The following is a 26627-nucleotide window of genomic DNA, read 5'->3' on the forward strand; positions in this document are numbered from 1 at the left end:
AAATCACCCCAGGGTGAACACTTTATTATCTGTAGTCAAAGCGTCACCACGAATACCATTCTACACACACAAGTGTCACTTTCCATTTGTCCACTCTCTGGCTGCATTAGCGGAGCCTAGCCGGCCCAGGGCCTTGTGTCTCCAACAGAAGAAAGCTAACAGCGTGGGAAAGCACTCGTCCTGCATTCCTGCCCCATTGACACCAGCGAAGCCGACCTGCTGCCTCTCTCTTGGGAATTAAGAAAAACAATCACAGAAAATCAACACTAAGTTGAAAATGAGCAAGATAGCTTGTGAAATGACCGGTAGACGAGGATGTTTTGGTACTTTGTGATCTTTGTTACTGTATAATTTATGAGCTCACAGCAAGTGTGAAACAAAGGAAACCGTCGGGTTCGAGCTGCAAGCGTTTATTGGTGATGATCCAGCCAAGTGTCCGCTGCTAAGAACGCACGTTTTTTTGGTTCCTGTGGAATGCAGCACCCACGTCACGCTTTTGCGAGACACCTGTGTACTAAATAAACAAAGGACGACAGTAGAACACGTAAAGTGTTGACCTCAAAATAAACACTGAGCTCGGTCAAACAATGGAGTGAAATACTCAGTTGGCTTAAAGTATGGGAGATTAAAAACCTACATTTTACTTGACAGAAGCCTACAACAAATATTAGTACAGTATAACAATTTAAAATAATACAGTGATCTCCAACAAATGTACCCCTCAGGAATAATGCAATACAATTTCAAATGTAAGCGTCATTTTTAAGTTATGATCTCGCAAATGTGCATAATGAAAAGATGACTGCGGCTATGGTCCAATGGCTGCACAGCTTCGTACGTCTACTACTTACTGTTTACTTGTTCAAGTTGTAAAAGCTGGAGTCTGCCTGGCTGCTCTTACGTACTTTTCCGCAGCGTCTGATCAAATAAATATGCTTGCGGCTGACAGCTGGTTAGGGTAATGTCACACTTCATAAATCATATTATCAGCGGCCCTTACTTATATTGCGCTTTGGAAGGTAACCAATGGAGTGGATGGGTTGTTTGGGGCTGACTTACAGTATATGCTCTGACCCCCAAAAATATGTCTCTCTGACCATCGCTATGTATCGATCTTAAAATGGTAAAGCCCAGCGGATAGTGGGTTGCACGTTTTCTGCACAGTCATCAGATCTGGGTTCAAATCTATGTTGGACATGCATGTGATATAGTGAAGACTTACTTGTCCAGAAGTGTAAAGAGAACCGTGAATGGTTGCCTGTCTTTTATGTGTGCTGTTATTGGCTGGTGACAAGTGCAAGGTCTATCTCACCTCTTGCTCAAAGACACCTGGGAAAGGCTCAAGTTAGCTGCGACACCTCCAGTTATTGAATTGAAACTCATGAGATGGGGCCTAATCACAGGACTGTTATTTGGCTAAAGACAAAGAGATGATACCCTCCTCCTAACCTTCATGACAATCACAAAGATGCGTGATTGAATAAGCACATGTTGAGAGCCTTGTGAGGATAAGCAACTCTAATAATGGATGGATGGATGGATGGATGGATGCGAGAACTTCTGGTTCATGGGTCTGAATGCATAAGAGAAAAGTTAATTGATGAGCAAAAAATGTTATCCACTCAAAAGTGCTCCGTTTAATAATTAGGTCTGGCTTTGGATGTGGGTTGCCCTGCGGTCTGCCTGGGCCACCCTCATTGTGCACGCCGCACGGTCGAGAAGGAAGAGGCTTTATCAGCAAATAAACCGAGTCAGCACCAGCAGCGGGGTGGTTATGCGTTGCGACTGGCGCACCAGCCGATATTGTCATGTGCGATTAGGCCTGTGCTCATGAGCCTGTGAACTCATTGCTGTGGCACGGGAGTCAAGCCCGCCCCCTTATTTCCCGACACTTGGATCTGCCGCCGCTGAGCTCCTCCTCTCAGCTTTCTCATTGAGCAGTGAGCCCTGCCACTTCTCCATGTAGCCTCCCTAAACCCTGCGAGGAGCTGCGCTGAACTGATTAAGAGTCTGCAACTGGTCAGAGTGATGCGATTCGAAACAGTAATTCTTTGAAGGCTTTCATCCAAAAGGGTCAGGCCAAGTCAAAGCTCGCCTCTGAAGGTTAACTTGTCACCTCTGCAGATTCCAGTGTGGATGGCGAGGAACAAAGGGAGGCAAAGACAAACAGTGAGGCCAGAAAGAATTAGGTGACATTAAACATGATGAGCACGTCAGAGAGATTGAAAGACGGCAAATTTTTGATGTTGGCTTACAGCGTGACTGTCCTTTATACTCGCATCTGACACTGTTCTCTCAAAGGGCTCCGTGTACTGCCAAAAGCAGGAGCATCCACAACACAAACACACGCACGCAGCGCTCTGGAATAAAAGACCTGAGAGATAGCCATTGTAAGCACATACAAAAATAAGAAAGGAAGCAGATCTGAGGAGGAAAAAAGGCAAAGAAGGAGAGACTATGGCGGGGGGGGAGGAAAATAGAAGGGGGAGAGGCTGGAGGCGGCTGGGCAGGCCTGTCAAAGCCCAGAAAGTGCTGCTGCACAGGCCTGCAGGTAAATGGAAGAAGAAAGGCGCCTGTAGGCTGCCTGAGGCAAGCCCGGGCCCTTCTGTTCTATCATTTAAGAGACAAGTCGTTCACTGATTCCCAATTAATATTTAACACTGCACAGACAACAAGGCACTCCACTCTGCAGTACACATGCCAGGAGGAGGAGAGGGGTGGAGAGGAGCAGGTTCTTGACCTTTAACAGACATTTCTCTTTGGGGTTTAAGTTAAAAGCGGTCATGAGAAGAGCAGACGCGTTTTGCATTTGATGCAGACTACAAATACAACAATACAAATCCAAACTCATTGAGCCAGTCTAAATGAAGGCTGCATGTAAACATTGTACATTTGATTAGGAACATGATGTATGCTGTTGCATAATATTGTTTTAACATTTTTTTTACAACGATGGTGCTCAGTTTTGTGTGAGTTAGGTATGTTGTATAAATATTTGATATATTTATATGATGTAATTATAAATGATATAATGCTTTCAAATTATTTGGAACATGTTTATGCATGCACTGTTAAGGCACTTTATAATTATATTGAACTGTATTGCATCAGACTGAGTTGTTTCTAATTAAAAAAAAAAAACTCAAAGAATTTACATCAGTTAGTTAGTACGTCGACTGGTTAGCGTGTCTGCCTCACAGTGCAGAGGTGCAGGGTTTGATTCCGGGCCCCAGCATTCGTGTGTGGAGTGCGCATGTTCTCCCTGTGCCTGCGTGGGTTTTCTTCGGGTACTCCCGTTTCCTCTCACATTCCAAAAACATTCATGGCAGGTTAATGGAACACTCTAAATTGTCCTTAGGTGTGATTGTGAGCGTAATTGGTTGTTTGTCTATGATTTGCTGGTAACCAGTTCAGGGCATGCCCCGCCTACTGCCCGAAAACAGCTGGGATCAGCTCCTGCACCCTGCGACTCTCGTGAGGAGAAGCAGGTTAGAAAATGGATGGATGGATGGATAATTACAGGATAAGAGACCTTGATTAAGCTATTTTTATTGGTCTCAGTATATTACTGAGGTGTACCTAATGTGCATTCAATAACACTAAAATTTAATCGCGGTATTTTATATGTATGTAACTCTACAATGTTCCCAACTGTGGTCTTCAGAACACACGTAAAAGAAAAATATATATACAGATATATATATATCTATATATATGTAGATATAATATATATGGGGCTATATGAGTTTCCATATATTTGTAATGTAAAACAATACGAAATACTGCACAAGAGAGATAGAAAACTGTAGTCCTATCTTGCCTCTCTTGATCACACATACAGTCACGTCTGGGCTGCTCTTCCCACGTAAATGGCACTCTTTACAGCGAGACCTCTTGCAACAACATATCGATCAATATTTACCATCTGTGCGTTTCAATCAAGGCTGGGAGGTTAAATGCATGGAGTTATTTACTGAAGTGGAAATAAAGATGGGCAGATTGAAGAACAAAACAGACCTGCTCATGCATACCTTTAATTAAAAAGACAAAACGCAGAAAGCATGCATCCTACTTATAAGCATCCTTATAAGCATCCAAGGCTACATTTTAGAATTGTATGGCAGATGTGAACAAGCATCATGCTGTTCATCTCCTACCAGATGTAAACGTGAATTAAAAGTGCCCAACTAGGCCCACGTAAACCTCTCCAATGTCGACTCAGTCTGATTTACAAAGATCCCAAATAGCGGGCACGGAATTTCAGCTTCTCTCACCCTAACATTCCGTGTCCAGAGTCGATGCTGTATCAGCGAGTGAGTCTGGTCACAGTAACATCAAGCGTATTTCTGAGGGAGGGGAAAATCTGAGCAAACAGACAGCGGAATGAACCAATCAGCGAAGAGCGGATGTGACATCAGAAAAGCAACTTGTGGAAGTCGTGGCATAAACATGTCAAATGTTTTTTTCTGAAAACATTTCAAACATTGCATCCCTTATCTCACAAAGCAGCAGAGGTTTGGTTTGCAAATGTGTGAGCACATGAGCAAACCTTTTTTCGTCAGGGTTCATTCTATGTTGCAAAAATGTTACTTAACTTGACCAGCTACATTATAATGGCTCGGCAGAGAAAATTAAACTTTTCCTTCTTTGACAACAACTTGCTGACCGAATTAATGGAGCAAATAGCAGACAAGAAAACAGGCAACAGCATGGTGAAAAAAAAAGACACTGTTCGGCAGCAACCACCTGACAGTTATGCCAGATCGAGCAGAGTGAAATAGAAAGGAGACGTCGCTCAATTAAAGCTTGCTGGAAAAAACGGGAAAAACAAAAGCCGCTGTTGTAGTACCGGTGTTAGAGCTGCATTTCAGTCACTGCCACATATGATAGTGAGTTGATGCAGTCTTCCTGTTCAGCTCCAAAACTGTATTACAAACCGGTATCTCACCCCAAATTCAAGAAGATCGAGTCGATCAATTTTCTTCGTGAACCGTAATTATTTTTGCTCGAAACACCTAAAAATTGCAGCCATAGTTAAACAATCCTTATTGTCAGTTGAAAATTATTTCTCGATCCCAGCTGACACTGGAGTTTAGTGTTCTGGTGCAAAAGAAATAAATGTGAATTGGGTTTAAGAGTCCAAATTAATCTGAGGTTGAAAGAGAGGTTTCATTTTAATTAGTTTTATTTTAAACTAGGAGTGCAGGATGTACTCAAAACAAATGTATATATTGTCAACACAAAAAAAAAGGACAAACAAGGTATGTGGAAAAAAAAAAACATTAATAGAAGTCCAAAAAGACAAGACACAAATAGTAAATCAAAACTGGGAATGGGTTGACAAACAGGAGACCAAAGAGCGCTTCCAGGAAAATCAAAACGAGCAATACCACGACAAAGACAGAAAGAAATCACAGAACTAAAGACAAGCAAACTGACGAGAAAACGAGGAACACCTGGACAAGACACAAATGTTTGGAGGGATCTGATTGGTTTACACAAGGGACCGAAGGGACGTCGGGCTGACAAGAACAGGTGGAAACAAAACCTAGCGAGCAAGACATGAAAAAGGAAGACAAAGAAACAAGACAAAACATGAAACAAAACTAAATGTAATCTAAACAGTAAAAACATCATTGGCATGACTCCTGCTTGTGACTTACTCCAAGTGAGCCCGAGATTATTCAGAAGCTATAAAATAGCATTGCTGAACAGATGTTATGTGGCAATAATTTTTTTCATTTCAAAAATGTAAAAGATCTATTCTCCCCATGACCTCTCATTTTTCCTGGACATCCTTGTCATGGTAAAGCACAGCTATGCCGTTTGGAACTTCCTTTTTAAAGCCGTAAAATCAGCCCGCGAAAACCATCCCATGTTTGATACTACAGATACCCACAATGAATCATTTGAGTATACTCCTCAAGAATACGCAAAATATGCTGGGTGTCAATTAAAACTCATTCACTACCAGCCAATTCTGGACCAAGTCTGAAAAGACGTTTAAAAACGTCTTTGGGAGTGAATGAGTTAAGCGCGTTGGGTCGCTACAATCTTGGGTATGTTTGCATAAGAAATCAAGTTTGAGCCTGTATTTGTGCATGCAAACACTCGGTAAATCAGGCCCTTAGTGTGTCATTTCCTGTGCGAAAGCAAAGGACTGGCGACACTCTGTCCCCTCAATCCCTACCAGCCAACCCCCACTCTCTGGCAGGCAAAGACAGAGGGTGTTGATGCCTGCACCTGCAGGGTCGCCAGAATGCCAGGCTCCCTTTGGACGTAGGAAGCTCTTTTTCAATCCAATTCCTGCTGTGAACTCAGCCACAGCAGAGCCCATCTTCCTCGAGCTCGCCTCCCATGGCAATAAGATCGCTTCACCCCCTGTGCTCACAGCAGAAGGCAAGAGGGCAGAGTGAAGGCAAAACTCGGCAGGTCACTACCAGACGGAAATGATCCTCTGTGTGCCAGCACTGAGATGGCAAGAGGCTATACTAAGCGTGAGGGAAGTCTGTGGCCACTCATGTGGCTCCTCCTTTTAATTCTTACCATTTGTCAATATGATGAACAGGCCCGGCTCCAGGACTTTTTCTCTCCCGGTGCTGAAGTGGGGCTTGACATAGTGGGACTCAGAAAATATTTTATAGATATATTTTATAATATCAAATAAAATGCTGGAGGGGCTTAAGTGGGGCCACACACATTTCTGATGGGGCTATAGCTCGCCTCCTAGTCTGAGTGTAGCACCATCCCTTATGATGAAACTGTGTGGGCACATATCAAATGAGAGAGCAAACCCAAAGATTCCTCACAATGAGATTGCATAAGTAGGGCATCCGGGAAAGAGGCTATTCATGGATAGCTGTCACTCACCTTTCAGCATGAAGAATACTTCCTGACCTGCTGGAATAATCAGAATGCAGATGTGGACACTCTGTAGAATTCCAAATGGGACGGAGAAAGAGGACATTTAAGTCAGTGGGAAAAGGTCAAGTGTATGCAGATTTTTTTTTTTTTTTTTTACCCTTTCTGTCAATTCTGCATGGGAGTCAGAAGGGAACATGAATATGGGCCGCTGCAGCCGGTATAGAATGAAGTGTTGACTATAGGGTAGAACACTGCAATGTGCAGACCTGAGAGGCTATGCTAATGTTAGCATGAATGTTTATTTGTTGTCATTTCAAGATATGTCCACTAAAATGTTACAATAGGTAAATGATGACAAATTTACACAACCGAGAAGTTGTCTTCAAACCTCGTCTAGAATTAGTATCTGCTTTTGCCAACGGAAAAGTGTGAATAGTAAGCAGAGCCGAGTTGAGCCAAGTCGCGTGTCAGGCTCAGAGTTGCTATTTCAGCAGCTATTGTAACTGCTTATTAATATTCAACTGGAACGGCTGACATCACAGCACACCACACAACATACTGAATTTTTTTATCAGCTTTCCAACTTCTCTGTAGTGGCCTCTTATACCAAATTAGAAACACACAGGACGCGGGAGGACATTGTGTCAATTAATTCCCCACACTTAACTCAAAGCAAAGCAACCATCTACCATCTCCGGCGTCATTGCCTGCAGAGGAGCGGGCTTATTAGGAAGTTCCCCAGGTGAACCTCCATGCTGTGTCCCGAGGCCGTGTGATTGTCTCTGTCCATCAATCTAGAGGAAGTTTGAACCTGGCTTGACATGGCATGAACTGCGGATATCAGGCCTTCTGGGAACGTTTCATCTACACCTGGCTGATTGGCACGCCAGGCCTCGCGGCTGGTGTCGCAGGAGGTTACTGCTGCATGTGCGCTCCATCTCCCCTCCTCTCTGTCTGTTTGTGTGTGTGTGTGTGTGTGTGTGTGTGTGTGTGTGTGTGTGTGTGTGTGTGTGTGTGTGTGTGTGTGTTTTTAAGGGCACATTTGGAAAAACAAATCTGGACTTTAATAGCACTTGATTAAATGGATTTAACTAGGATTAAACTGTTCTTTCCAATTTGATTTCACCGGACTCACACACACAGCTGAAAAAGCCGTTACCCAAATAAAGGTTAGATAACTGACTGAGGCGCTAATTTTTAAGGTATTTAAAATAATAGCCCTCTCCCCCAAACCTGGAGGGGTACACGGCTTTGACCACTAATCAGGACATAATTAAACAAGCAATTGGAAACCGGGACAAAATCATATTTTAGGAAATAGCCACATCGTCATCTAGCTGTCATGAAAGATTGTGAAGCCATTCTTTTTTCTGGAGATGACATGTAGCAGAGTAATTGGTGTCTGGGCCAGAGAGGGGGCAGGTGGTTTGGGGGGAGCGAGGGGGGCTATGTCAGTGTTACTCATCACTGGAGTGGAGACCTTCCATTTCCCTCTCGTCTTATGCTCGCCTCTACTCCTCTTGGACCTTCAGAGCCACGGCGCGGGGCTGTGATGACGGAAAAGTAACGATGGGGAGGGTTGCCTCTGGTGGAGGGTGTCTGGGGTCAGTTGCTTCTATTCACCCCTCTCCCCCTGTGTGGCCTCTCTCTCTCTCTTTCTCTCATCTGGACACCCACCCTCTGGGGCACAACATGATGAGAGGCACTGGCTCCACGGCCGTCTCTGCCTTTCATGTCTCCATCTAGACCAGGGGTGGAGAGACGCGGAGGCGAGGACGAGAGTTACAAATGTCACCCATAAGGAGGATTTAATTAAAAATGACAGCGGTTGGCGCGGGAGAGTGCAGCCACATATGCGTGGAATTTGGACGCAGTGAAAGTCAGTGCCTATGATTTATAATTCAAGTAATGCTCTGCACTGCCTTTTAATTCTATGGCCAAAGGAAGAAAAAAAAAATATCAAAAGGCCGCCCCTAGGAAGTTAATCCAATATGATATTTTTAAGGGCAGGCGGTCAATGGCTTTCTGAAAAGACGGCTTCTCGGAGCTCTCTCGCCACCTCCCTCGCTGAGGCTGCTGCCTGCTGTCTCCGCCCTGCACGCCGCTCTTGCGCGCCTCGCCCCCAGCCCCCCTCGAGCCCGGGCTGTGATAATGGAAACATCCTACTCTCCGCCTCCCGTTTCTCCCGCTAAGCTCTGCGCGCTTGGGGGAAATTGATTGTCTGGCGAGCTGATCTGAACGCTTCCAGCTGATGGCAGAGCCAGTTAACTCCTTTTTTATTGAGGGTATGAGGGATTTTTAATGGGAGTCGCATCAATGAACTGTGCAGTCACTCGGCATCTGCATGCAGGGTCTTTTTGTGTGTCGCTGACCCTCTCATTCCAGCACTGTCTCATACACACACAGATACACACACACACGCACACCCGTCATACATTTTAAACAAAGGGCAAACGAAGCAAATGACACATTTCACCTGTTTCATTGCCAGGTAATCCACCTCCTGTATGTTCACTCACTGTCTGTGAGGTGGGAACACTGGGATGGGAGCCTCCCATTGAGAGGCTGGGTCACCTGACCAACACCTGCTCGCACTCAATGGGACTAAGACAAAAAAAATAAATAAAATCAACGTGCTGAGTGTAGGCCATGTCCATTGTCTAAATCTCTGTGCAACTTGCTTTCTTCTATATCTACCTCACATTGCAAAATTTTTAAGCAACTTGACAATGAACCTCAAGACAAGTTTATGAGATGGTAATTGAATGTCTGGCTTTAAAGCAGCTCGAGAGAGACACTGAGAGGGATGCCAGAAAGAGAAGTGGAGGAAACTGAAGACTTTTCTATGACAAAGTACTTTCTTGATCTGAGTTCTGACTCCTATAGAAGGAAGTCGGTTAATCCTGCAAAATGGGGAAGGAATGGATGAAGATGAAGTTTTGAGGGTCTGCTTTATATTCTGCTTGCTTTCTTTCCATCATTCCATTTTATAATTCTAGTTTGTGCAAATTTCTCACCTTTGGTCCACAAGGTTCATACATCCTTTCTATGGTTAAAGACCAAGCACTTTCTTCTAAGATCAAGATTCTATAAGCTATTTGTACTACAAAACATTCATCCATCAAAATTTTTGTCCCGCTCATCCTCATGCGGTCATGGGTGAGAAGTGGGTACAACGAGGGCTGTCAATCACTGGCTACAACTTCAGAACTGTGAGGCTGAGAACTGTGTGGTTTCATTATCATTATATCATTTGGACAACTGCATCAAGCAGCATCAAGGAATCCTGGCCCTCTCCACTTGGGCTCCCTCCCCTGCAACCTGACCCCAGACGTCTAGTGAAAAAGCAATTTCTTATGAAAGAAGCAGATAATTCAAGCACATTAAAGCACTTCATCCAAAATGCATTACTTTTTAATAAAACGGTGCAATACATCTTTATTTATATCGCGCTTTCACAACAATCCTTCATTGCAAAGCCAATCAGTGTAATGACCTAAGTAAATCCCCATGGAAGAAGATTACAAAAGAAAATGATAATTTCATTCACATGCTTTTAAAAGCCACACATATTGTCCCACTTTTGCAGAAACACGCAAATGTTGTTCCTCAGATGCCTCTCCTCTCTATTAATCAGTTTGGAATGGCTTATATGGCTGCCTCGCAAAACACAACAACTCCTACGTTGTCATTATCGAGGCAGACGTTGATTTCTTTATTTGATCCCAAAATTACCACAGTTAAAACTGACATCAAAAGCTTCAGCTCAAATCAAGATCCAATCCATCGACTGGATGTCTGATTGCTCCAGCTGCAAACTGGTTACAACCAGTTTAGCAACTCCGCATCAACTCATCTTTGTCCCTTTTGCACCATTTTGTGAGTGGACACAGGGTGGTGCTGCGGGAGCCAGCGCAGCAGCTGTCATGCTTTACAGGCGGCCCCAACCAGACACTGTAAATGTTTACAGACCCCTCAGGGTCACGCAGGGCCATGAGGCACGTTAAAACGGTGTCTGCTCAGCCCTGTTGACACGACCGCACAATCAGCATGGCTAAACAGTCCCACTCACAATGATGGGCCAAACAACACAACAATCTGGCCTGTAAAGTGCACATTTGCTCGTCCAACTGTTTGGAATTCCTCAGAGAAGCGAGGGATCGTGGTGACACAAACAGCAGAAACCGGAAAGTCTATTTTACGGTCACTTATTTACAGTCAGGGTTAGCGGTCTGCTTCCATTGTCGGCCCTGACTGATTAACTGAGGGTTATGTGGACATGGTGTACACATTCTGACCCGATCCTCCGAATTCAACAAGATCAATTCCCGGCAGCCCAAATCGCCAATGTTTTTTTGTGAACTCACATTTGCGTCCCAGGGCTTGCGGTGGCTCCAGGCTCTTGCTGGCACACGCCGGGTGCTGGGGTGGAGGGTTCTGCCTCCTCTGCAGACAGGCCAGCATGGCGAGGTGGGCACAGTACGACAGCCGGGGGAGTTCTGCGGCCAACCTGGAGCGCAAAAATACAACGTTGAGTGAAATCGGCAGAAGGATTTGAGGTCAAAGCTTGCATCCGCTATCCTGGTGGAACGGGGCTAAGTCACTAAATGAGGCTGTGTTTCTCACCCAGTATGCATTTGGGAGAGCTTGTCTACATTCAGAGGGTTCCGTGCTGCATGTGTTGACTGATAAACACACACCTGCGCTGGGGGCCGCTCGGCCGACCCTGGCTCAGTGCACAGCGTTGCACCACACAGCTAGTCAAGCATATCTCCTGCCTATGAAACCCCGCTCACAACAAACACACAAGTAGCAGCACTTTAGCACATTCCTCTCAGTGCAGTGTGCACGTGTTGATTGATGGTGTTATCTATGGACAGGTGGGGGGGGGGGCAGCAGTCTGACTGCTAAGCTTAGCATGCAGCAGCACTGGGGGGTGGGGGGGCTGTCACGGAGGGCTTTGTGGAACCAACTGGTGTTTGCATGGATATGGAGCCGTGTTCTGTACAGTGCAGTTGTGTGTGTTCATGAGCAAATGCAATGGCGGGAGTGGGGGAGACTGCAGACCGTACATCATGGCCGGTGACGGCACTAATCAATCTCCCTGCAGGCCATAAATCTGTAGCCCTGCTCTCTCTTTTCCTTTACAATAACCTCCACTCAGGAAAAGTGAAGCAGTGGCTGCTAGTTTCCACCGAAAAAGCCCACAACGGAAGACATAGATTCACTATATGGACGAATGAATTGGGATACCCAGAGTTTCCAAAGAAAGAGAAAATGAAAGGTGTGCCCCCTCTTTGCGGCCTCGAGTCTTCTGGAAAGATTTTATTCAAGATTTTGGAATGTGTCATTGTGTTTTTTTTTTGTTTTTTTTTTTTAATCATTTGTCATTAGGGGAGTCTTCAAAATAAAAATCATTTGTGATGTCTCGTTTACAATCTAGTTCATTCCACCCAAAGGTCTTTGAGGTCAAGTTTTTCCGCACCAAAATTCATCCAAGCGATCCATTATGGACCTTGCTTTCCGCACTGGAGCATCTGAATTATATCAACAAAGTCAGAAGCAAACAATTGTCCAAAATGTGGTGGGAAGAAGGAAAATTAAGATTCAGCGCGAACTAAAAGGCCTAGCCTGGCCATCGATTAATTAATTAATCAGGACTCACCCCTTTCGGTTGTACTATAAAAAGTAACTGCTCGCTCAACAAAAGCTCAATAGTCGAGCAAGATAGAGAGCATCATTCATCAGTCACGGTTTCACAATAGTGACTGATTACAAATTGTCTAGTTGGATTATGTAGCAGACGAGGACAGTTAAAATAAAACCTCCAAGGTCCACAAAGTGTTCTTATATGATAAGAATTGATATTCCCTCACTCAGCGGAAATTTTTTGGTTTCCAGGGAACAGACACTCACACTGTAGAACATTGGCAAAGTCCACTCACAGCTCGCATGCATGCTGTGCCTGTAAAAAGAATTGTGGCCTTCATATTAACTCTGTCAGTCTTATGTCCAAACCGCATCGCTATGAATCACTATCTTCCCAACCTCCTTTCATATTAAAACAAAGAACAGGAGCAAATATTTCATCTCGGCTGTCAGCGGCAGCGTCAGGCATATTATTGAAAAATGATTTCTCGTGCACCTCTCTGAAGCTTGTGTCCTGTTATTCATTTTGCCAGCGAAGTCACCTTAAGCCACCTGACATTGGCCTATTTAGTTTTATAGATGATAATTTCACACAAAAAGAAAGCAATTGCAATGATTACCTCATGAATTAAAGACTATCCACATAACACGTGCTCCTGTTCTCTTATTAAAATAAATTCTGAATCATATGAGCTGTTGATAAATACAAATAGCAGCGACGTGCTTCAAAACAGATCAGCGTTGTTTAGGAACAAAAAAGGGACTACAAAAAAGGGAAATAAACATGAGGAGCAGGAGCTGCCACTGTGTAAAAATCATAGACTTGAGTACAGCGTTTGTTTCCACTCTGTTTTTTGCTTTCTCACACACACACACACACACACACACACACACACACACACACACACACACACACACACACACACACACACACGCGCACACATTGCTGATGGAAGAGAGAAGCCACTCTATTGCTAGCCAGGTGCTTGTGCAAAAAAAAAAAAAAGGTCGTGCACGGTGTCATTTCCTTCGGCACACAGGCGGGCCTGGCCCAAACACACTGGCACTTTGAGTTCATTACTGGCTGTTCACATAATCCTTTTCCGTGGGACCTCTCTTCCATGCTCACTAATGTCACCAGCAGCCCATCCTCACAGACCATTTGTTAAAAGACAAGTTGCCCGAGAAGAAAGGTGCATGCGGTGTAGATTGAGACTAAAAGCTAGCTGGTGGTGGCGGTGGTATGGGGGAGGGGGTACATCCACCGTTTTCACTGTCTGAAATGAAAGACAATCGCATAACTGCGCCCCATTTTTCTCCATTTGCCGCTCACCAAATGCATTTTGAGGCATTATGCTTTGCTGAAAAAGACCCACTTTTTTTCAATTCAATTTCAAGAACCAATTTTCTCCCATTATTGCCCTCAAGAGCGAAGCAGAAGAAGCAAGTCTTTGGCTTGTTTGTCATGCCCTCGTCTCTTTGCCTCATCTCTTCCTTTTAGGTATTGTGCTGCTTAGCAGATGTCGATCAGTGGCAGGAAATGATGTTCCAAGCGAAACACTCTGACCCATCATCACAGCTGTTCTATAATAGCCCGTCATGCTTGGATCAATCCCCTTGAATATGCTGAAGAATGTGAGCCAGTCGGCGCATTCAAACCACCTGCACTTGACTTACTCATCAAATCCACTCACAACTCTCCTATTACACCAGCACGGCCGTATCTCTAAAGCCAGGGCGTCTATCGTTCTGATAACACCGCTGCTGGGTTTGCAGCGGGGGCGGGAAGGATCAGTCCCATGAGATGAGGGAATAAGCCAGAATCAAGAGCCAGTGGGCTCGGCGAAGGGCTATTTCTTCGTTAAAAGGTTCTTAAACGGCAGAGGAGATCAGAGAAGATGGCTCCACGCAGCCAAAGCTGTCTGTCGAGATAAGCATCCTGCAAAGTGGAGGAAGCAGCTGGGTGCTCGTGGGTGAAACAACGGAGTGCTTATTTTTGTGTGCGTACATTTTTAGGTGGACGTGCTCATGTGAAAAGCTCGTGATCGGGCCAGTGTATGAGGCGTAATGTAAAATGTGTCTAATGTCCTGTTCCATCTTATTTCTTCTGTTGGGGCCAATGTAAAGGTTGCTAATTATAGGCTCGAAATAAGAGTCGACAAAGAATCTGTCAATGTCCGACTGTCAATTTAGAAATGCTTGCATGGGTATCGGTGACCACAAACTATACCACAACGAAAGGAATGTTAAGGTGCCTTTCAGAGCACAAAAGGACACTGTACAAGAAAGAAAAAAAAAAACCAAGATCAAGAAAAGTCAACCTTAAATCAAATCAACACTAGGAAGAGTATCCAGTTCTGAAAAGATATGTTTTGAGTTTGGTTTAACGATTCACTCAGATTTCACCAACACTGTGTGGTCGGCTCAAATGAAGCTGCTGAGTGTGTTTTGAATAATATTAAATCGACAAGGTGAAAAAAACATGACAGCATTGCTCATACTCAACATTCTTTGTCTCCAAGTGTCAGCGCCAATATTCTTTGGCGTTCCCTGGGAAGGTCCGCATCATTCCTGGATTACTCCCAGGTTTTCAGAACGGGACCACTTGTGGACCAGCAGAGCTGCCGGAGCTCCTCCGGGGTGGGTGCGGCTTGAGCCTCATTGAATGGTGACCCTGCCGTCTCACGGTGGGACGCCCCATGCAGTGCTTTTAACAAGCCGCTGTGTCTCTTCTCTTAATAAGCCCAAACAAGTTAATCCAATCGACACACTCTAACCCTTTCCTTTTCTTTAACAAGGCACTGCACTACCCCCGTAATCCCTCACCCGCCCCCTCTTGTCCGTCACCATACTGTCACACGAATACAGAGAGAGAGAAAGGTTCCATTAGCAGAGGCAGGCAGTAAAACCTTCAGCTCGTTGTATATTCAAAATGCACACACTAACGCTCATACGTGCCCGCGCGAGGGCCCGTCCATTTGGACTTGCCATTCAATGAGCGGGGTTGCGCTTGCTGACCCCGTTCCACTCACACAAACAACAAAACAACACACAGACAAAATTTGCAAGGGGACATTGGCCGACAGGCACGCACTCCGAGACATAAAAAAGGGCATTGTTAGCGAACCCTCCCAGCTCCACAAACACAAGCCACTGATTCCCTAACAATACAAGCCCCTGGATGCACTCACCCACCAGCTCTCTGCACAGCTTCACAGCAGCACAATAAATAACCTGCACAACAAAAGGCCATTGTGCGTAAAAAGCCCACAGTTTAGGCATCATTGCCGTGATATACAGCGCAGGAATAACATAATGACAGCCGAGTCTTACGCACGCGAGGCCGCGCGTTGCTGTTATTCAGGCTTATAGCGTCTTGTATTCCACGCCGACATATTTATAAGAGTGGATGAAGGGCATCTTGGCACAGCCGCTCAGCTGCAAGGGCTCCATATACCAGTCAGCTTCGATAGCTTCATCCGCAGGATGAAGGGTGAGGAATGTCTGGCCGTCCAATAGCAGCGGGCCGCCTGTCATCTCTGATCAAAATACGCCTGTCTAGACTAATGTCAACCCTGTAATGGCAATGAAGACTAATTGACTGCACAGCCAACTGCTGCATCTTTGAGCCGGGCTTGATTTCATTCATGGTAAATGGGAGGCGCAAAAGGCACCCATGTGGCAAGCACAATCACAATGCAGATGCCGCGCGGAGGCTGAAGCTTGACGGAGGTCAACAGATGACTGTTGACGTGCATCAGGAACACTGAGAATCCTCTGTGAAAATAAACTCTGCATTCTAACGGATATTTGACGGATTCAAATCAATGCAACATCCATTTGAAACATAATGACAGTCCTTTCCCGCTAACAGCTTTGCATGGAAACTAAACGACCACAGTGAAAAGCATTATACAAATTTAAAAGTGCTTGCAACATGAACAAGAACTTTTAAGGCTCTATGTCATAAGTAAAAATCGAGCACTAGCACCATTGTGTTCCTTCATCACGACAGAGCCTATTTCAAACATTCCACCATTTGTTATTACATTTTGTTTGTTTGTTTGGAGATCAATTTGTAAAAATCCAATCAACAAATATAAAAACAAACAAGAATTTAGTACAAGTGTGCACTATACTTTCTGTAAAAAAAAAATTAAAAAAAAGGAAACAAAGTTTGCTCAAGGGAATAAAACCAATTTATCAGTGCAAGCTTTACTTAGTATTTAATCATCTCCAAACACTCATTCTATATATTTACGAGAAAACTGAGAAGGACTGAGAACTCGTAAACAATGTTTAAGATGGATGGTAAACAAGCAAAAAGAAAAGGAAAATACAATGTCTACCCAAGACATGTATCCTGTGCAGTAATGACTGCATGTCCTTGCGGTCCCCTGCTGGGAGACTCCCTGCCTCTGCCTCGTGCAACCAAAAGTGCTCTTAGAACATGACAGAGCCTCTTGTGCTCCCGCTGATACCAGCCCGAGACTTTGAGCAATGCGAGTGTGGCTTAAAGTTGTCAAATAAAACCGCGGGGGGAAAAGTCTTCTTCTGTCGTTGACGTGGTCGTATTGTTTTGCGGCGACGTTGCCTGTCATCTAACCGCACTTCCACGCACATATCTTGCGAAAGTTGAGCAGAGGAGCTGCTCACGCTAAACTGTTGATCACAGGTGCAGTCAGAAACAGCCGCTCTGGCGTGCTGCATGTTCAATATCTGCATGGACGTAAATCCTTACCCGTTCTGCCAAAAATGTGAAAAATGCGTTGCACTTTCTTGGCTCTCGCGTTGGGATTTATATTTTCCCCATAAGCCTGAATTACACACCATTTGTAAAGCATTGTTGATCGAGCAAAAATGTCTTATTCCAATGTGGCACAGTCTTTTATTGTGCCAGACAGGCCCATTCACAGCTTAACACAGCAACAATAAAACAAGGGATCTTTTTTTTTTTTCCTCCCCCCCTTCACCCATCATCCTACGGCTCGCTTGAATATTCAAACAGTTCCCATTGTCTTTCTGTGTTTTGTTCATTGTTTGTTGTGCTGTCATTTCTCTCTCTGGCTCGTGAACTTCAAAAGAAAGGCTTATGTCAGTTTATGATGAAATGGAGGGAGCGGGCGTGAGGGATGAATAAAAAGAAAAGGAAAACCTTCCATCAGAATGGCCCTGCCTCGGAGTGCGTGCTTATTAATGGCCGTTCAATAAATCAATGACATATAATTAAATTCAAACAGTGTGATTCCTTCCTTCGGCTGCTCGCAGGCTGACTGCACACGTTGCTCGCCGCCGTGCCTAAGGTGACCCCAATTCCCGCGGTCCTTTCACTGGAGGGTGTCACAGATCCAATACTCAGTCATGCATAACATTAGTGCGCCGCCAAGCCCACGAGGCAATCAAATAGCACACCGGCAAAATGTTGACACTGATCCCAGTTGATATATTTGAAGTGTGACAAAGGCGTTTTTGCTCTGCTGGATATTAGCGGAGTACACAAGCGAGGATGACACGACTGCTCACAACTTCCTACAGAATGTGAGGAAGGAAGCGAGGATTGAATTCAGCAGCCTTTCTCGTTCTAGTTGGGGCCGTCCAGCTGTTGTCGTTGCTTCCCCTCCGCCCAGTCCAAGATGGACCAGAGCGGGCAAGACAGGATCTACTTGGATGGAGTGAGACGAGGCAGCGTGGTAATCACCTGCTGGATCAAAGCCCAGATGGCACAATCACGAGCATGATTTCTATGCAGAGGCAATTCAAGAAGTCAAAACTTCAGACTTGTCTCCATCAGCGATTTAAATAAATACCCGACCATTCCAGCCCACTTTTCCTGACCCTGTGATTGGAGTACCAACTACCACAGTAGTTTGACTTGGAAACCCAGCAGTTCAGTGATTGGTTCAAAGACAATCATCATTTTGGTGTGACGAGTGGGAACGGAATGGGAAAGACATCCCATGCAACGTTTTAAGCACCTGAAAGGCTGAATGTCCTCCCGTTGATCCGACTTCTTCATTGGTGTCGTATGAATACAATTCCAAAAAGCATTAAGTTATCTAGTGGCGGATGGCAACATCTGATAATAGTTAGACATAAAAAAAAAAATAATAAAAAAAAACATTTAAAAAAAGTACAAAAAGAGTACACAACTTGTCAACAAAAAACAAAATGGCGTACAGTGCTGCGTATCAACAATATCCATCAACAAGTGACACAAGCTCCCTTCATTATTTCCGCCCACATTGTACAACATGTTTTTTAAATGTTGCCTTTTGCTTTTTTTTTTTTTTTTTTTTACGTTCAACTCTTAAATACCAATGACATAATCTGCCGTCGATCATTACATAGCATGAGTATCTTGCGCCGTTCTATCTCCATACTGAACTGAAATGGGACACGGCATGGTGGAATTATATGTAGTTGACACAACAATTGCCATTCTGCCTTACACACACACACACACACACACACACACACACACACACACACACACACACACACACACACACACACACACACACACACACACCACTATAGCAGCAGCAACTCGGTAATGGGGAAATATAATACCAAAGTGTAACATTTGGTGAAAATACGGCTCGAGGATCCAATAGAGCCCAGTCTTTCATCTTACTGGAAGTGCACTGACTTGAAGCATTGATCTCTTGTATTTCCAGGCAAGGTCTTGATACCGCTGAAGTGGTTCTGTTATAATGATCTCAACTAATGGTTGATTCACTTGACAAAGGCACCCTGATAAGGGCTGCATGTTGTCAGTTTGACCAGCAACAGGCAGTAGCAAAAGGTCATCACCGAGACAGCAGCACATGCGCCCGCTCAAGGAGTCGTGATCCATTTTGTCGTCATACGTTTGGACTCGCGTTCTGTTTTGGGTTCTACTTCAAGGAGAAAGCAGCTGGCATTGAGCGTTACTCTTGTGCTGCCATGACTTAAAATGATCAGACATTGCCAGAGACACTCATTTGAAGTTTCCAGCAGGATACACAGAAGATAAACCCTGATATATTTTAGTTGGAGTGAGCGTGCAACTGTCACCGAGATCAGGTGCAAAGCCTGTTAGCGTTTCTCTGAGCTCCACATGAAGGAACTTGGTCAAAGTCATTTAGTTTATTGATGTTTCCAGCAGAGATTTTTTTTCATGGTAGTCAAGCTTCCAAACACATCAAACATCTCAGGGGAAAAAAAAAAAAAAAAGACATCCCTCTTCTCGCACGCTCCCAGGCAGATGAGCTCCTTCAGTGCTACGTGCTCCTGCATCAGTTCCTGAGTTTGTCCTTCACAAGAGACAGGTAACACTGCCAAGACCCGGTAATTAGTGCAGATGGAGACGGGAATACTTGCTTTGCTTCCCTGCAAAGATGCCATGGGAGGCAATCTATAAATTCCTGCATATTAATGCAATTTAAACCCACTCCAGACACCTTGCTGGAGGCAGGTGATTAAAAAAAAAAAAAAAAGGGAAGTCAAACTACTTGGCACACAGCTGCTGATACGACGTGAGCTCTATCGCAGCAACTTCTTGACCAAACCTCACTTTCGCCCAACACACACACACACGAAGTAACTTGATCATCGTTCTCCCTATTCCAGAACACGCTCTCAAAATCCCGACCTTAGGCTTTTCGACTCCGTCCCTATCAATAATTAAGCGGTAATCTAAAAACCTATTTTAGCTGGATCATCTTTTTTTCACCATTGTCCCTGCTCCTCCATCCATTTCCCCCCTTCCGTTCTCTAAGATCTAGTTAGAGATGCCATTAGCATGAGAAAGAAGGCTGGTAATTGTCTTTACCCTGCTGAGTGATCCCTGGATAGAGGATTAGGCCGAGAGAAGGCCCGATTTCAACTGGGAGCACAGATGCTGCCCACAACCACCCACTCCAGATTAGATTAGACTGCAGAGGGATGAAGCCCAACGGTACCTTCAAGCAACATGAAAGATAAAGCGCGGACGGGAGGTTAAAACCAATAAACCTTTCTTCGCGTGCGTGTGCGCACCTGCTTTTCTAATTTCAAACGGGTTAGAGATTAATTTTGAGGAATGCTACTCTTCTCCTGAAAAAAGAAGACTGCAGGAAATGATCTGAGAATGTCCCCCCTCCTCTTTCTGTCTCCCTGACACTCACAGAGTACAGTATTTAGTGCTGCATCTCCCTAAATCATTCCCCCGGGCCACCCTGCCCGTCACTAATCTGCCCGCCACCACCCGTTTCAAAAGGAGGTGTCACATTTCTGGCACTCTTCTCCAGGAAAAGCGCTTCAAACACCAGAGCCTCTCCTCTTGACCTTTCCACGGAGATGATCGATTAAGCCCATTGGATTTATTCCATCAACAGGCAGCCATCACATCAAAAAGGCAAGGAATTTACCTCAGAGGCAGACCTAAAATCCATATAAGCTTCGTGAGGGTTCCACTTTATATTGGCTTTGGCAATCCACTTCTCACAGAGCATTAATAAGCACTTTTTCTTTCCAGGGGTTGTTTGTTATCTGAATGACTGCAGCTCTTTAATTACCCAAGCAAATGACAACGGCAAGAGAGAGGCGTTCTTTTGCAATCTGTCGTCCTTTGAAGCTGTGATGGAAGGAAAACTGTTGAAGCAAGCATTTCTGCCAGAAAATGACTGGCAACTTGAAATCAACACAATGACAATGGCAATCGGGCAAACCTCTGCCAAGGTTTCATCGTACAAACTGAAGAGAGCATTTGAATTTCTTTGTGGGACCGACGTATAACAGGAGAGGGGCAGTTTCTGCAATCAGTAGCGCGGCCTCTGACAAGAGCAAACATGTCCAAGTGGAACAAATGCAAATGGCTGGAATGCAATATAAAATCTTGTGCCATTAAAACTAAAGATTCAGTTTCTTCTGCAAGATGACACCATTTTGAATTATAATTATTGTTACATTTTTTGTTTTTTTTTCACGGTGAATGAAATCCAGTGATAGGATGAAGCAGACAGGACTTGCATTTTGGACCCGTTCGAATGGCTCCATTGTACATTTTCAACACAAACAACAAAAGAGAAAATGCATTCCGATATTCACATTCACACAGCCAGATTTCGAAGAGTTGTTTCTCAGAACAAGCACCGCTCCACCGCACAGTTTCATGGAAATTTGCCTTTCTGCTTACTAAGAAACAAAGCAATAGATGCTGGTTAAAATAATAACCCAGACTTTCAGGGCACATGCAGGCAGGGCACTCTGCTCTCTAGGCGTCCGCGAAGTGAACTATGGGCAAAAGCACAAGAGTGTAGCAAGAGTAAAAAGCTCTGTTGCACTCTTTGCCTGTGAGTCATTAAGATACAAAACCGCCGACTTCCACTTTTCATGCCTCATCACCTTTACATGCTTTTTGGAACAGCAACAAAGGCAGCCAATCAAAAGAACAGCAAACACAAAGAGGATCTCAACTCAGACACGTTACACGCCACGTCGAATCCCATCTGAATGTTACTGTAAAGGGGCAACCAAATACAGCATGAAACCGGTTTCAATTGTTCCCTCTGAGGAGCCCTGATGCATGAGCCTTCTCTCGCTCATGATCACAGCAGCCAGTTAGCCGCTTTATGCTAATCACAACCCATTAGAATAATGAGGAAATGCCACCGATCCCACTTGCTCATTCCGCCTGCATCCTTGACTGGCGATTCTCTGATAGACACAAATTCCTTCTCCCATCTATAAAGCTCTTCTCATGAATTTTTAATAGAATCTATTACTTTAGGATTAAATTATAAAAGAACGTCCTGTTTAAATTTTTAATAGTTTGCATAATTGGTATCAGGGTCTAAATGTGAGCCCCAGAAAATAGCCAGTTTGTACAGGAAAAGTGGAGGCAAGTAAGTCGCCGCACGAACTGATAGTTGCAGGTGAAAGGTGGGCTATTAGGTTCACTTTGTCGGAGAGTGGGGTGATGAGGGGCTCAGCGCCGAGCATGAAAGCCACATAAAGGTGAGGACGACTTGCACCAGACGTAGGAGACAGAAAGCAGATGCAGCGGAGGCAGCGCAGCCCACGTGTCAAGTCCACAGCAATCTTAGCGCTGCTAAGTTAGCGAGTATCGGGCCACTTTACTCATCCATCTGAAGCGGAAATATATTTCTCCTCTCGGAACCCGGATCCAGGCAGATTAGCCGTGAGTTAAATGTCATATTTCATTGGATTTTCCAGTAACAGACAGCGCATACATGAGGGCAAATGTGGCATCGCCTCTAAACTATGCCGCCCTTAGAAATCTACGCACGTCACCATCCCCCAAATTAGCACCGCAGGGACACCCTCCTCACCACCCCCGCCTGCTGGCGGCCGCGCTTTGGCATATCTGTAGCGGGGAAAATATTTCACACTGCATGAATTATTAAGTGCGGGGCCAGTGCTAAGCAGTGTGGAGATAGACCCGTTATTCACAGCTCTATTGGGACGGATGCATCGGAAAGCTGGGCCGCTCGCCTATCAGATCGTTTGTCACCAGCGATAGACAATTTACAATGAGAGAACTTTTCAATTTATTCATTCTGCTGTCGCCGCAGTTTTCTGCCTCCACTCATTCCGCTCCTCAAACAACGCCACCCCCCCCCACCTACTCCATTCCTTCAGCACTGTCTCGCCTAGTGAGGCGCTCCACACCTGAACCAACCACTTATCTCCGGCTGATACCGCAGCTCACTTTGTCTTTTTCTCCGCCTGAGGAGGAAAGGTGGAGCTGAAACGTATGTGCAAAAAGACATAAGCAGAGCAGTTTAATCATCTTAAGTGGAGGAAAGGTGTGGCGGGAACATGCTGTGACAGCCGAGGGATTCGGCGAGCCTGTGGCGACACGGTGGATGACTGCGGCTCCGTGATAAAAGAACAGGCAACAGAAGATGAGGGTATTTAGTTGGGCTTCTGCGGTGTCGAAAAAGCAGAAGGACCACCCCATTAGATGCAAAGTAAACAAAGAACCCAACTGAACACGAGTTGATGTATTTGCACTGTCAAAGGCACGAGAGAAAAGAAAAAGCATGTGAAAGCCTGGAAAAGACAAGCATGCATTAATTTGTTGGAATAATTGAATCAAATTGTGGTTTCAAATGCATCCCACACGTGGGGGTTTTCTTTTTGGTTGGTGGAAATTTGATTTAGTATGAAGTCAAGCTTCCCAATGCCGGCAAATAAAAAACTCCCACACGCAGTCAGACAGTGGACCTCAGCACAACTGTCTGGCAGACTGCTGCTTCAACATTAATTACTGAAGGTGAACCAGCTGTCACAGCAGCCACATATTTTGTTTTTATTCAAAGTGTAAAAAGGAGATGTGTGACGGAACAGGCAGGCCTGGGAAGTACTACGCGGTTCACGAGCTTAAGAAACAGCTAAACATGCAGTACAAGACAAGTGGCAAATGACGTGACCAGCTTTGTGGCTCTAAATACTCTCAGAGAGCATTTTGACCTGGAGCAGGAACAATGTTTCTTGTCTGCGATGCCATTCCGACGCAGACGGACCGCACAGAATAGGTCTTGATGTGAAAGGTAGAGATTTTAGATAAATGTCTTCACAGTCAAGGCCTTTGCCCTCTTCCTGATGCCACATTCTTACACTCAAAACACGGACCACCCCCTTCCGCATACACATCTATAAAAACAGCGACACGCATTGCCAACAATCCCACTGAGGGCAACATTTGTTTAGGGACAAGGTGACCCTGTTGCCTAGGGGCCTGTGAACAGGCACAATGAAGGCCTCTCATCCCGCACACACCCAGCCGGTTGTGTTTAAAGCGATGACGGGAGGGTGGAGCGGGTTTGAGCAAGAGAGAGCGCATGGTGACACCCTGCAAATGCGGTGTTAAAACCCCTTTCAGGAAGCCCCCCCTGATATAGCCCCTTTCATACCCTTGCACAGACGGAGCAAAATCCCTGGTTGTAACCCAGAGTCACGCAGTCAACAGATGGAGCGGCTATTGAGTGAAGGATTGTGCCGGCAGAGGCGGCGCCTCCTCATCCATCCCCGTTGGAAACAATGGGGCAGCAGGTCAAGAGTGCTTTCTCCAAGAGGAGGAGGTCAGAGGTCACAGCCACGCTTCCACACAGAGGAGCTATGCGAGGCTGCAGGGACACAGGCAATCTTTCTTGGATGGTGGGCAGAAGGGATAGGCTGGTGGCAGCATGCGCAGCTCTGTGGCTGCTTGCTTGAGCATACTGGGCGTGTGGGGTGTGCAGGGGGGCGGGGGGGGCAGGTGGGGAGCTATGGGCGGGGGGCGAGCTTGTGTGAGAAAGTGGGACAGTCATGTTTGTATTTAACCCACAAACAGACACCCCTGTACACATCCACGTGCAGAAGAGACACAGATGCACAATGAAGCCCTTTTAGGGGCAAGGAACCATTTTTGGCAAACGCAGTGGGTGTTCAAAATGGACCCTGCTGGCTTCTCTGTGAGAAAGTAGAAACAGGCAATTTCTTTCACTAATTTAGCAAACACCAAATAAAGATACAAATGAACTACTTATTCAGCGTAATTAATTATTGTCTTTGAATACCGTTTCTCCTGTTCATGGTCACACCGGGGGCGAGACCATGAAAACTTTGAGTGGGAATTAGTCTTGGGCTCCGCACTGGTTGCCAATCAATCACGATTTAAATTCACACCCGTGGTTCATGATTCCGAATGGGCACTGAATTGGAATTGTTCCCACACCAAGTGCACGAATGTCGCCGAAGCGAACCATAACATTAACAAGGCCAATAATAAAATGCATTAAAAATGTGTGTGTGTGTGGCGGTCGCTGATGGTGTAGTGGTACACTCGCCTGAGTTGTGTGCGGGCAGCATGGGATCGGTTCCCACTCAGTGACGGAGTGAATGTGGGTGTGAATGGTCGTGCATCTCTATATGTGCCTGCAACTGTCTGACGACCAGTTCAGGGTGTAGTCCACCTTTTACCCGCAGTCGGCTGGCATAGGCTCTCGATGTTGAAAATGGATGGATGGATGGAGGGGGGAAGGGGGGGGGGAAACACACAAAAGTGAAAACTAGATGGCACTCAATAGGGCTCAGGTCTCCAGGACATCTACTAAGCTTTGCCACGAGCGTAATGTACAGTATGTACTGCAATTGAAACTGAATCATAGTCAAATATTTATTTTAAAAAAATATTCCACTCCAATTCTGTCTATGGCAGTTAAGAGCTTTCAATATTGGCAAACAACTGCCAAACAAACGGTTTTCCACACAATCCATTGAGAAATGCATTAATTGTCTACTACTTGTCTTATTCTGGATCGTGGGTGAGCGGGAGCTTATCCCAGCAGACTTTGATCAAGAGGCAAGGTCCACCCTGACCTGGATGCCCGTCAATCACAGGCAGGGGTGCCTGTCCCTTTTGGCCCCACTGCCTGAATGCCAATTGACTCAAGTTCAACTATTTTGTGGGGCTCCTGTCAGTCATGTGCCCTGATCCTCATCATCTCTACCCATTATTACACTTGATCTCGGGGCACAATAGAGAATCTGCTTTTGGAAAGTGAGAAGCCAGAAGACTCCGACAAAATTCACACAGGCAAAGAGAACACGCGAACACCACGCAGACTAGGCCTGAGCTGAAATCTCAGGCCTAGACCTAAACCTAGAATCTCTCAACTGTAAGACAGAGAGGAGCTATCCACATGTGCTAACATGGATTTTTTTTTAACCAGGTTAACTTTTGCCCTATCTCACAACCCTCCCAAAGGTTTCACTGAAATCTGTACTTTTTCAGAATCCGAACGCCATAACACACTCAAAAGGCATGCAGTAACATGAAGGCACCAAAAGGCCACTCACTACTCATTCACTTAAGATGGGCTCAACTCTTACAGCACCTCAGTTTTTTTCTATTAGAAAAAAAAGACTTCAATGATTCATTATGGTCTAAACCAGGGGTCCCCAACCGCCGGTCCGCGGACCGGTACCGGTCCGCAGGGCATTTGGTACCGGGCCGCACAGAAAGAACTTGCCTTATTTCCGTTTTATTTATTTCGGAATACGAAATGTGTTTTATTTTGAAAAATTCCCGGATTCTCTGTTACATCCGTCTGTGTCACGCTTGACTCACGTCAAGCCACACTTCT

The 26627-nt window shown here is 45.2% G+C and overlaps 1 protein-coding gene across 4 annotated transcripts in view; it reads right to left on the reverse strand.

Moving 5' to 3' along the window:
* The window catches only part of fam222aa (family with sequence similarity 222 member Aa), an 80661-nt gene that overhangs the window by 13015 nt on the left and 41019 nt on the right, over positions 1-26627 (reverse strand). For 3 of the 4 annotated variants that reach the window (XM_019862693.1, XM_019862706.1, XM_019862702.1), the window contains one exon: positions 11232-11374. In XM_019862693.1, the coding sequence (XP_019718252.1) occupies positions 11232-11374 (143 nt within the window). Of the gene's footprint in view, positions 1-11231; positions 11375-11490; positions 11630-26627 lie in introns of those variants that run through there. The other variant, XM_019862686.1, reaches the window with a different exon arrangement.

Source organism: Hippocampus comes, unplaced genomic scaffold (assembly GCF_001891065.2).
Source record: "Hippocampus comes isolate QL1 unplaced genomic scaffold, H_comes_QL1_v1.1 scaffold147, whole genome shotgun sequence".
In the NCBI taxonomy this organism is placed as follows: Eukaryota; Metazoa; Chordata; class Actinopteri; order Syngnathiformes; family Syngnathidae; genus Hippocampus; species Hippocampus comes.